Source organism: Malaclemys terrapin, chromosome 5 (genome assembly GCF_027887155.1).
Source record: "Malaclemys terrapin pileata isolate rMalTer1 chromosome 5, rMalTer1.hap1, whole genome shotgun sequence".
Classification (NCBI taxonomy): Eukaryota; Metazoa; Chordata; order Testudines; family Emydidae; genus Malaclemys; species Malaclemys terrapin.
This window is the reverse complement of record NC_071509.1, coordinates 61812823-61826118: the sequence shown is the minus strand read 5'-3', so window position 1 is coordinate 61826118 and position 13296 is coordinate 61812823. Positions and strand designations below refer to the sequence as shown.

The window sequence follows — 13296 nt, the reverse complement described above, 5'->3', positions numbered from 1 at the left end:
CTTCTGCAATTTTTTTCAATGATATTCCCAGGCATCTTTAGTGGGACTTCCCTCTGCCTCTTTAGGACACTTGTTTTTACATTACATTACATTCTTCCTATGCCAATGTTGGTGCACAAGGCAGACACTAGTCTACTTCATACCTCCCAGTCATTTGCTATTGCTTTCATATGGTGTGGAGAACAGCTGTTCTGCCCTCTCTACTAAGGGTTCTCCTTAAGAATTCTCTTAGGTGCCCTCGTTTTCTCACACCAATTGGTTTCCACTTGACAACTTTGTGTAGGAGTCTGCATGTTGGCATGTGGTGTACATGCCCCAGATATGTTTAGAGATTTCTTCTGATTCTGGTAGAGATGAGCTGCTGGTTGGTGATTTCTCAGATCTCTTTGTTGGTGTTGAAGTCTTTCCATTCAGTGTCGGGAATTTTTTTATAGACACTGATTTTTGAAGTTGTCTTGTTTTCTGTCTCACTTTTTGGTAAATCTCCAGCTTTTGCAGCTATATGTCAATACTAAGATTATTTTAGTTGAAAATTCTCAGTTTTGTTCTGGTGCTGTATATCCTTGATTTTGATACCTTGTTGAGTTTGGTGAATGCCGTGGATGTCTTTCCTATTATTGATGTCACTTCCTTCTTGAGGTCTCCATTGGCTAGTATGGTGGTGCCCAGGTAGATGAACTGTTCTACTTTCTTGATGTTTTTGCTTTCTAATGTGATGTTATTGCTTGATAGCTAGACTTTGAGGCTATTTGTTTAGATTAAGGAGAGAGACTTAAACATTAAAGCAAAAGGATGACCTGGAGGACTGCTACTCTAAACAATTCTAAAAATTCATATTTTGGAAGTTTATCCTAAAGAGAATCTCATACCACTGATTTGGAAATATGGAATTAAAAACCCTGCAAGAGAGAGGTTATAAAGATGCATAATTTGTCTGTCCACCTATAGTATTTCCTGTCCGAGGGCAATGTGCATATTACTCACACCTTCCTCAAAAGGAATAACTTTTGCCTTCCCCAATACAATTCCAGTCTATAAAACTACTGTCTTCTAGAAATCCATTTAATTTCAATTAAACCTTTGATACAGGAGTACTTTTTTACTTGCACGATAAAACAATATAACACAAACTACCAAATAGCAAAGTGAGTACATTACTGGCACAAGTATCAGAGGGGTAGCCGTGTTAGTCTGAATCTGTAAAAAGCAACAGAGGGTCCTGTGGCACCTTTGAGACTAACAGAAGTATTGGGAGCATAAGCTTTCATGGGTAAGAACCTCACTTCTTCAGATGCAAGACTTCTTGCATATGAAGAAGTGAGGTTCTTACCCACGAAAGCTTATGCTCCCAATACTTCTATTAGTCTCAAAGGTGCCACAGGACCCTGTGTTGCTTATTACTGGCACAATTCATCCTCATGGAATTAAGTCCTTTTGAAGTTGCCTGTAGAACGCAATAGGAGGTAGAACCATTTCATCTCTCAAATTTGGAATGCCACTATTTCTTTCACTATTTCTCTCACAAGTGTGTATGTACACATGTGGTGTGTGTACACACAAGCAAACACATGATAGAGATTTAAAAATTTCAGAGATAGATGTTTTATTTAGAAATGTCTTTCTTACACAATCCAATTATTTCTTTTGCTGTTTAACTCCCCTCCCTTCCCCCCAAGAACATTTTTCTGCTGCCTAAAGCTCAGGCTTCTTGTCCTCACCTTCAAGGCCCTTCAAAATTCAGGCTTTCCTGCACCTGGTCTTCTCTTATCATGTCACCGCCTAGGCTGCTCATTTATCTTCTTCTCTCATAGTCCCCTTTGAAAATTTTCCCTTATCAGCTCTTTCATGGAATGTCCTCTTGAAGTGATCCTTAAAACCACTGCTTTCTCCTTTGACAAATCCCTCTTCCTTAGCACAATGTGGGCACTACTGGAATAACAATAATAATAAATTATGAAATGTAGAATCGTTGGCTTCTGAATTCCATTTCCTGTCATTGCAGCCAGCACTGATGACTCGTCAGGCAGGTGGTATCAGATCCAGAATTATTAATTCCTTCAGATACAGAATAGTCTCTCCAATGTGCTCTGAACAGACCATTATATGTAATTTTTGCCTATCCATTTCCAAATATCCCTAGCTTCCACTGCCAGGCAGTGTATTTATGGGAGATTACTGCACTGTCTAGTACTTAAGACATTTATGCCTCTATGGTATTTGAAAGCATTCTGTAACTGCCCAGAAAAACACTGCACTCTTTCTTAGTTCTTAAGTATTACATCACATATAAAATTGCTAACTGAGATTGTAATTTTTTAAATACATTTTCCCAGGAAATGACAGATTAACAAAGTCTTGTATTCTTCAAGAAAGAAAGATTCCATTAAAATCGTGGAATGTACCAATACCCCTGTGTCAATGCTAATGAAACTGTCTCTTGTATTGTCTCTACAGGTATTACACTGCTACATTTCCATGCATGGCAAGAAATATTTTATACATACTTTATTATTAAGCTGTGGAACTCAAAACCACAGAATATTATTGAGATCACTAGCTAAATAAGATTCAAACTATTTAGGCTCATAAATAAGGATAAAATCTGCAGTTACACTAGTTAGGATAAAAAATGTAAGGGCTATTATCATGCTCCAAAAAAAGCTGACTTCCAGTTGTGGTCAAGAAAGAATCCCCTCCCATCAGATTATAGTAACGAACAACTAGTGCATTTGGGAATATTTCATCTTCCTCTAAAGTGTCAGGTAAAGGCTGCTGCTAAAGAAAGGATATCAGATTAAATGGACCATTTCCCCATTCTGATATAACAAGTCCAAGGCATTAAATCTATTCTCTATCACATAGCAGTCTCTGTCAGAGATAACTGTCAAGAACACAGCATGTGGAATTAATGTTCGTAGCAGCACAGGTGCAGTTCTTCACTGTGGCATTTTTCTGCTCAGTCATTTGAAAAATGCATCAGGATTGGGGAAAGAAAGACAGTGTTTCTACATTTCTTAACCAACTTTAAATTCCTAGCTAAGGATACCTTAGGTGTGATCCTCTGGGTTAGAAAAATGGGTTTTTAATAGTCAAATGCTCTATTGCCCCCCCAACATAAATCTCTCTCCCCCAAGAATATGAGCAAGAGCAGAGTGAAGCCACATAAGAACGGCCATACTGGGTCAAACCAAAGGTCCATCTAGCCCGGTATCCTGTCTTCCAACAGTTGCCAATGCCAGGTGCCCCAGAGGGAATGAACAGAACAGGTAATCATCAAGTGATCTATCCCCTGTGGCCCATTCCCAGCTTCTAGCAAACAGAGGCTATGAACACCATCCCTCTCCATCCTGGGTAATAGCCATTGATGGATCTATCCTCCATGAATTTATCTAGTTCTTTTTTGAAACTTTTTATAGTCTTGGCCTTCACAACTTCCTCTGGCAAGGAGTTCCACAGGTTGACTGTGCGTTGTGTGAAAAAAATACTTCCTTTTGTTTGTTTTAAACCTGCTGCCTATTATTTTCATTTGGTGACCCCCAGTTCTTGTGTTATGAGAAGGAGTAAATAACACTTCCTTATTTATTTTCTCCACACCAGTCATGATTTTATAGACTTCTATCATATCCCCCTTAGTTGTCTTTTTTCCATTCTGAAAAGTCCCAGTCTTATTAATCTCTCCTCGTATGGAAGACACTCCATACCCGTAATCATTTTTGTTGCCCTGTTCTGAACCTTTAGCAATTCCAATATATCTTTTTTGAGATGGGGCGACCGCATCTGCATGCAGGACTGGACCTACTACAGACCCCCTAGGGGATACCACTCTTTACCGCTTTCCATTCTGAAAACTGACCATTTAGTCCTACCCTTTGTTTCCTATCTTTTAACCAGTTACCAATCCATGAGAGGGGTTTCCCTCTTATCCCATGACTGCTTACTTTGCTTAATAGCCTTTGGTGAGGGACCTTGTCAAAGGCTTTCTGAAAATCTAAATACACTATATCCACTGGATCCCCCTTGTCCACATGCTAGTTGACCCCTTCAAAGATTTCTAGTAGATTGGTGAGGCATGATTTCCCTTTACAATAACCATGTTGACTATTCCCCAACAAATTACGTTCATCTATGTGTCTGACAATTTTGTTCTTTACTATAGTTTCAACCAGTTTGCCCAGTATTGAAGTCAGGCTTACTAGCCTGAAATTGCCAGGGTCCCCTCTGCAGCCCTTTTAAAAAATTGGCGTCACATTCACTATCCTCCAGTCATTTGGTACAGAACCTGATTTAAATGATAGGTTACAGACTACAGTTAGTAGTCCTGCAATTTCACATTTGAGTTCCTTCACAACTCTTGGGTGAATACAATCTGGTCCTGGTGACTTATTACTGTTTAGTTTATCAGTTTGTTCCAAACCTCCTCTAATGACACCTCAATCTGGGACAGTTTCTCAGATTCGTCACCTAAAAAGAACGGCTCAGGTTTCGGAATCTCTCTCACATCCTCAACTGTGAAGACCAATGCAAAGAATTCATTTAGTTTCTCTGCAATGGCCTTAGTGTCCTTGAGTGCTCCTTTAGCATTTTGATCGCCCAGTGGCCCCACTGGTTGTTTAGCAGGCTTCCTGCTTCTGATGTACTTAACATTGTTTTTGCTATTACTTTTTGAGTCTTTGGCTAGCTGTTCTTCAAATTCTTTTTTGGCCTTCCTAATTATATTTTTACACTTCATTTGCCAGAGTTTATGCTCCTTTCTATTTTTCTCACTAGGATTTAACTTCCACTTTTTAAAGGATGCCCTTTTGCCTCTCACTGCTTCTTTTACTTTGCTGTTTAGCCACGGTGGCCCTTTTTTGGTTCTCTTACTATGTTTTTTAATTTGGGGTATACATTTAAGTTGAGCCTCTATTATGGTGTCTTTAAAAAGTTTCCATGCAGCTTGCAGGGATTTTACTTTTGGTGCTGTACCTTTTAATATCTGTTTAACTAACCTCCTCATTTTTGTGTAGTTCCCCTTTCTGAAATTAAATGCTACAGTGTTAGTGTGCTGTGGTGTTTTCCCCTCCACAGGGATGTTAAGTTTAATTATATTATGGTCACTATTACTAAGCGGTCCAACTATATTCACCTCTTGGACCTGATCCTGTGCTCCACTTAGGACTAAATCAAGAATTGCCTCTCCTTTTGTGGGTTCCAGGACTAGCTGCTCCAAGAAGCAATCATTTAACCAACAAAGGGGAGAAATTATTTTGTAATAAAATATAAAGACAGGAAATCTGTTGTTGAAATTTGAAATGTAAAAGAGGTATGAAATAAAATAAAAATTTCCTAGAGCGGAAATTCTGGTGATAGTGGCGGAAAACACTAAATTAATCTAAAGTAAGAGTTTTCCCTTGGAGCATATGTACAAGCAACAAACCAAAAAAGTAAAAAAGAAATAGTCACATAATTAATGTATACTAACATATGTATTGTTGGTATTTCCAATGCACCTATCACCATAGAATCTAGGGCCCAGATGATTTTGAAAGATATTTAGGAATTGTTTCACTCAGCATTGCAGGGCCTAAGAGGGCCAGGATTTTATAAATGGATTGAAATCACTGGAAGTTAAGTGCCTAATTACCTTAGCCTGGTTTAGATGACTGGCACAATACATTGGATATATCAGTAGACTAGATTTGTAGTAACAGAACCTAAAACCCAATGTATGTCACTCTTAATGTTTTTATTCATTGAGATCAAAATCTATAAGACAGTGTGCCAATTTTTTCAAAACCTGCCATCTAAACTATTTATTTAATCAATATTTGAACATGCAAAGGGCATTTAGGTTACAAATCCCCATTTTGCATGTGTAAATGGGGGATTTGTGAAGCATAATTCTTGCATCCAGTTTTAAACATCTGGGCTGGGATTTTCAAAGGCGCTCAGAGTAGACAGGAACTCATTTCCCACTGAATTTCAATTGGAATTGGGTGTCTAGCTTTCTTAGTCCCCTTGGTCCATAATATTGTGTGTTTATTGGTCTAGTGTGCTGTGAATCTAAATCCCTTCTCAGATTAAAAAAATAAAGAGGAGGAAAATAGGGACGTATATCAGATATGCAAACATTTTGTGGGTGAGGTAACAACTTTACTCATGTGGGGTAATTTTCTTCAATTATATGACTTTGAGAAAAATATTTTCTTTCTGCAGTGCATTTATTCTATCTATTGATTTGTAAATTGCTTTGGGACACTGAATTATGAATACTTCAGAATCCACCTCTTTTGAAGAGAATAAAAAAGACAGTCTTTGCATCTGTGTTACAAGAAAATGTATATAGGTGAAACAGAAGTAATGTGTGTATACATAGTGAGGAGCCATACAGCTCTATAGGAGAACATTAAGACTGTGAAACTCTGAAGTTGATGAAGGTATCTCCTGTTCCCTCAAACATCATTTTTACACTTATTCATAATTTTTTTGTTTAAAGGGAGTTAAATTCTTAGAATGCATTATTCTTTTTATCTCAACTGTTCCCTCAACACACAGACACACTCTCTCTCTCTTCCCCCATTCCTCCCAGGCACACTCAAGGCCTACTCTAAAGCAAATTGAAATAATTTAATTGGCTTCAGTCAGTGGGCTTTGGATGGTTCCATAGACATAACATAAATGTAGGTAAGTTAAGTCCCAAGAATTTCAGCAGTTGTTTTCATTTTTTTTATTAATTTTTTGCTTCTTGCTTTTTATGTCTTTATGTCCTGCTAATAAACACATTCATTTAACTTCTATATTTAGCCCTTCCTGAATATCATACTCTGTGATTTTATGTTTGCTTGAAACACTCAAGAGGATTGTCTTACTGTGGTTTGGTTAGGTAAATCACACATGGGTTTTTGAGATGACATCTGTTCTCTAAACAGGTGTATGATGGTCCCTGATAGCCTTACACATCACTCTATTACACCACTAATAAAGATTTTCTCTGATTGAATAAGGATTATAGCCAACTGCTGTTACATCTGTCTAAGGATTTTAGTCAAAAGGATAATTGGAAAGATGCAATAAACTATCAATTTCTGTTTAGTAGGGCTGTCAAGCAATTTAAAAAATTTAAGTGATTAATCGCTCAATTAAAAATTAATCATGATTAATCGCACAATTAATCGCGCTGTTAAACAATAAGAGAATATCATTTATTTAAATATTTTTGGATGTTTTCTACATTTTCAATTTCAATTACAACACAGAATACAAAGTGTACGCTGCTCACTTTATTTTTTAATACAAATATTTGCACTGTAAAAAACAAAGAAATAGTATTTTTCAGTTCACCTAATACAAGTACTGTAATGCAATCGCTTTATCATGAAAGTTGAACTTAAAAATGTAGAATTATGTAAAAAAAAAAACTGGATTAAAATATAAAACAATATAAAACTTTAGAGCCTACAAGTCCACTCATTCCTACTACTTGTTCAGTGGATTGCTCAGACAAACAAGTTTGGTTACAATTTGCAGGAGATAATGCTGCCCACTTCTTGTTTACAATGTCACTTGAAAGTGAGAACAGGTGTTCACATGGCACTGTTTTAGCTGGCATCTCAAGATATTTATGTGCCAGATGTGCGTCCATGCTGATGGGTTCTTCATGTTAACGATCCAAAGCAGAGCAGACATGTTCATTTTCATCATTTGTGTCAGATGCCACCAGCCGAAGGTTAATTTTTTTTTTTTTTTTGGTGGTTCAGGTTCTGTAGTTTCCGCATTGGAGTGTTGCTCTTTTAAGACTTCTAACATCATGCTTCACACCTCATCCCTCTCAGATTTTGGACAGCACTTCAGAGTCATAAACCTTGAGTCAAATGCTGTAGCTATTTTTAGAAATCCTACATTCATACTTTCTTTGCATTTTGTCAAATCTGCAGTGAAAGCATTCGTAAAACGAACATGTGCTGGGTCGTCATCTGAGAGTGCTATAACATGAAATATATGGCAGAATGCGGGTAAAACGGAAGAGGAGACATACAATTTTCCCCCAAGAAGTTCAGTCACAAATTTAATTAACGCGTTATTTTTTTTACCAAGCATCATTACAGTGGAAGCATGTCCTCTGGAATAGTGGCTGAAGCATGAAGGGGCATACGAATGTTTAGCATATCTGGTACATAAATACCTTGCAATGCTGGCTACAAAAGTGCCACGCAAAAGCCTGTTCTTACTTTCAGGTGACATTGTAAATAAGAAGCAGGCAGCAGTATCTCCTGTAAATGTAAACAAACTTATTTGTCTTAGCGATTGGCAAAATAAGAAGTAGGACTGAGTGGACTTGTAGGCTCTAAAGTTTTACACTGTTTTGGTTTTGAATGCAGTTATGGAACAATTTTTTTTTACTTTTTTATGTTACATTTTCACGATAAAGAGAATGCACTACAGTACTTGTTTGAGTTGAACTGAAAAATACTATTTTTTAATCATTTTTACAGTGTAAATATTTGTAATAAAAATAATATAAAGTGAGCAATATACATTTTGTATTCTGTGTTGTAACTGAAATCAATATATTTGAAAATGTAGAAAAACATGCAAAAATATTTAATAAATTTGAATTAATAATTCTATTGTTAAATTCTATTGTTTAACAGTGTGATTCATTTTTAAAATCTCAATTAATTTTTTTGAGTTAATCACATGAGTTAACTGCGATTAAGTGACCATCCTACTGCTTACTATTTTAATCCTTAAAAAGTATTTCTGAGGAATATTTTTTTCTTGTCATTATGCTAATTGGAATGTGAATAAATAGGTGTTAATTTTCATTATGTAAATTAAGTGAATATCCTTTGCTTTTCAACCTAGTCCTGCATGGAGCTGAGCACCACCTGAGAGTCTGAATGCTCACTAATTTTCTGGAAACTCTCAGCACCTTCCAGTATTGGACACTAACAAATATATGAAAAAAATCTAATCTGATTAGCAGGAAAAAGTTATTAATATCAAACAAATCCATCATTAAAATTCCTGAGCTCTAGCCTAGTAACTTTAAACATTTCCTTTTTCCTATATGTATTTTATAATATCAACAGTTCTTCGACTTGAAACACATGATTAATGAGCATTGACATCTTGCTAGAAACCAGCAGCTTTTTTGTCTCAACTCTGTAGGTATGATGATGAGTCAATGGCAAAATTATTTATTCCTCAGAAAGTTACAATAAATGTAATTTATCTTTTGTTAGTATAATTTTAAACCTCATTGCACTTAATCTAAACAAAGGGAAAATATAAACCAGACACTGCTAAAATATTTTTCATTAGAGATAATGGAAACTATTTTCCCCTTGTAAGTCCATAAAAGGCAATGAAAGTCCCAATACATCTAGACATTTTTCACTCTTTTTACGCAACATGTTTTTTTCTCCAAAGTTTTCATGTCACGTACAACTAACATTTATTATATACATTTATATAACATCAAGCAAATTAAGAGCATTATATTTTAAGAGCAAAAGTGGATCTCAGTTATGCTGGTATAAACGTGGAGTAACTCTATCGAGTTACATGGAGTTACTTCAGATTTATACTAGGGTAATTTACAGCAGAATTTTGGTGCTTACCATTTCTACAAACTCCTGTTTGACGTACTTTTACTGAATGGCATCATCAGATGTATTTATTCTTCAAGTTCTGACACTTATGTAATACTGTACTAATATATTGTCTAAATTCTGAGTCTCAGTGCAGTACTTCCAAAACTATGTTAGTGAGGTGGAAGAGAATAATGAAATATGCTTTCAGTATGTGCAAGTACTGTAAACCAGCAGAAAATAAAGAATGCTGATTCTGGTCTTTGTTGTATGTCACGTAAAGCCCTATTCAGCAATATATACTTAAACTAAGTTTACCTAATGGACAGAAAATATGTTTTGCTATTGCTTTAAGAATGGAAAATAGATTTTTGTGTGTTGAAGTTATTAAGTGACAGTCTCTGAAATAAATGCCAGTTTTCAGGATAATATCTTAGAATACAGAAAAAAGAGGAGGGATTGTGTTCTTAATCCTCTTTAAATGTGAAGTACTATAAGAGATTAATATTGAGTATCACTAAAAGCCACTAGTTAATGCATAGGATTTTTTTCTTGCTTGTTCATGATAGAATAACTTTGTAATAAATCACTGATGTAAAATAAATGAAAACACAGAACTGTACATTTGTAGGAGCATGGCCCCACTACCTTTGCTTACAATACACAGATCTTGAATTAGATAAAGATTTGTATTACAAACTCTTCTTAACTCAAGCTGACATGAAGATTAGTGTACAAACATCCAGCCACAAGGAACAGCTGCTAAATCCCCCTCTCTCCCAAGGATCACATGGGCCAGTTACTGGAACTGATGAGAGCTGCAATATGGTCAGTATCTTAGGCTAGTCTCTGGCTCCCTGGGGGTCCGAAACTGGAAAGTGAAAATCTCAGTGCTTTGGGAAATCACACTGTCCTCTTCCCTTGCCAGTGTCCCCTCGACACTGGAATTTCATTTTGGAGGTGTGAGCAGGAGACGAATGAAGCCCTTTTTGCCTGATAAAGCAGTCTCTTTAAAATTCACACACACACAAATCATTTCAAAATTGTCAACTTTCAGCAACTCTAAACAGTAATAAATGCAACTTGCAGCTAGTTCACTCGTTTATTGCTTCACTCAAGAAAAGTCAAAGAGCAAAAACTAAAACAAAGTTAAAAATAATAAAAGGGAAATGGAAAAGAACACATACCCTGGTTATGATCAAAGGCTGGTTAAAATCTATCCCTCCTGTCAGCCGGAATCCCCAAGGAGCAGGTCCTGGGAGAACGACGTTCTGTGGCATTGTACACCAATTTTCTGATAGCTACTATTACTGGATTATTTTTCTTTTTTCCCTAGCTTGGTAAAGGGAGCTGAAGGCTGAGCTGTAGGAATAAAGATCCTGTCAGCAGTGTCTTTGCTGGACAGGGCAGCAGATCCTTGATACGCCTAAGAAGTTTTTTCTCATCCCACAGCTGCAGAAACAGCACTTTATCCCTGCTCCTGTATGACGTCACTCGTCTCTTGTCTCCTTCACCCACAGGGGGAGTACCAACTTTGGTAAAACAGTCTGGAAGCTCTGTGGAGTTTACAGCAAATAGATTTACTTTATTTGCTGCCTCACAGTGTACTGCCCAGCTTAGCATTAAGTAAGCTTCAGGTTACAACTTCCTATTTCTCTCTTAAAGCAACGTGGTCTCACTTTTGATGTTGTGATTGTATTACAGCACTGTCTTTGTTTTAACCATACCACAGCATCATCAGCATTTCACCTAACAAGAAATATTTAATATTGAGCTTTTTCCCTCCTGAATGATCATTTTGCATTTTAGTCAGCTTGTGATACAGTCATTTACTTGACCACAAAGTCTTTCTAGCCCTTCATTTGAAGTTTTCAGCTATATCAGGGGTTCTCAAACTGGGGATCGCGAGGTTATTTCAGGGGGTCATGAGCTGTTAGCCTCCCCCTGAAACCCCGCTTCACCTCCAGCATTTATAATAATATTAATTATAAAAAATGTGTTTAATTTAGAAGGGCAGGTCACACCCAGAAGCTTACTGTGTGAAAGGGGTCACCAATACAGAAGTTTGAGAACCACTGGGCTATATATTTTGTACAGTGTACACATATAAAATGTTTGTGCTGGCTTGAAAATTTTTAGCAGTGTCATAGATATTTCTTATACATAGACTTGGAAACAAAAATGCAACTAGTGTAATAGATAACCACTTCTCTTTCTTTTGGCATTGTCTTGGACTCTGTAGTTCTTATGCAGGTATGTTCAGTTTGTGCTGCTCACTCTGGCTCCCAGTTGGTTCTGTTGTGGCAGCTGATGTTTTCTTTCCATCTTTCTGCTTCATCGTGACTCACATTTCTTTTATATTTGACTGTAGAAGAGAGACATTTTCCAGTGGTGCTGTTCTTAGATGTTTCCTTTCCTATTGTACTGGTATAGTTCCCCATGAGTATCTTATACTAGCAAGGTTAGTCTGCAAGTGTTCCTATTGTTCCAGTTCTCCACTGACAACCTTGACTCCACACCACTTTTCTGTTATTGCTGCCAAGGGCTTAGCCCTTGTATTGAGATAGAATTTCCACTTTTCCACTGTATTTAATTGTCAGCTAAAATCAGTGGGAGTTTTGCCAGAGTAAAGACAGAGAGAAAACTGGGTAAAGATTTAAGGATTTGGCTTAATGATGATAATGGGCCAGATTATGTTCCATAGCTCAGTGCAAAAATTTCCCATTCCCCATGGCAGGGGACTTCACTGCCTCCACTTCACTATGCTCCCCCACCATTTTCTGGAGGCCTCTCCATGTGGTCTGTGGTCCTCTCAGGGGAAGATGCTTATAACAAGGTGGACCAGGAGAAACTGTAGGTAAGATGGGGGGTGGGACAGTGGTGCGTATTGTCATCCCTCTGGTTTTGTGGAAAATTTCCTCAGATTTCTTTATCTTTTCTTCTGAGCACCCAGAGAGCTTGAGGGGGAAAGAGGGAGGTGATGCCAATTGTGTAGGGATCTGTCAACTTTCTGGGTGGCCCAGCAGCCCTTTTCAACAAGGGAGCATACCACAGTCCTTCCTGATAGGATGCCAAGTGCATGCTTAGGAAGGTAGGGGGATAATTCCAGAAGATACTCCGATACCAAGATGATGGATATGCAATAGAACTTGACTAGAGTCTGAATCCCCTCTCTTGGATTTTCCACTCTGCATGAATATGTATTTTACCATATATATTTACTCTTTGTAGTCCATCAATCAGTTTTCAGTCCACAGGACAGTGCTCATATCCAAACTAGTTCTAATCCATTTTGTAAGAGATTTTTTTTATGTAATGTATTAGATGTTTTACTAAAATACCAATATATTACATCTACTGCATTTCCTTGATGTCAGAATTTTGTATTTCTTTTTAAGAATCCAGTTTTTCTTGCAAGATGTATTATTTACATCTGGTTATTGCCCAGGGCTTCATTATACTTTTGATGTTTACACATTTTCTATTATTGTTTGTTATTATGCTAGAGACTGAAGATAGACTTTGGTCATTGTCAGGATTACTCTTCCCTTTTTTTAACATATTTTTTCTAACCTTCTTATAACTTTCCATATCTCCATGACTTGCTAAAGAATCTGCTCAACAGATAACTCTTCTCTGATGAATGATTTGGTTAGTTTACTAGTTGATTTGCTTAACACTTCAGGATGCAAATAGTCATTCTGAGTCACCAGAGCCAAGGCAA

General features: G+C 37.0%; 1 protein-coding gene across 4 annotated transcripts in view; it reads right to left on the bottom strand.

Moving 5' to 3' along the window:
• PDLIM3 (PDZ and LIM domain 3) overlaps positions 1-11106 on the bottom strand; it is a 42617-nt gene extending 31511 nt beyond the window's left edge. For 2 of the 4 annotated variants that reach the window (XM_054029465.1, XM_054029468.1), the window contains exon 1: positions 10760-11102. In XM_054029465.1, coding sequence (XP_053885440.1) covers positions 10760-10852 — 93 coding nt within the window. In that variant the 5' untranslated portion in view covers positions 10853-11102. Of the gene's footprint in view, positions 1-1718; positions 1930-10759 lie in introns of all 4 variants that reach the window. The other 2 variants (XM_054029467.1, XM_054029466.1) reach the window with 2 other exon arrangements.
• Between the last annotated feature and the right edge of the window lie 2190 nt (positions 11107-13296).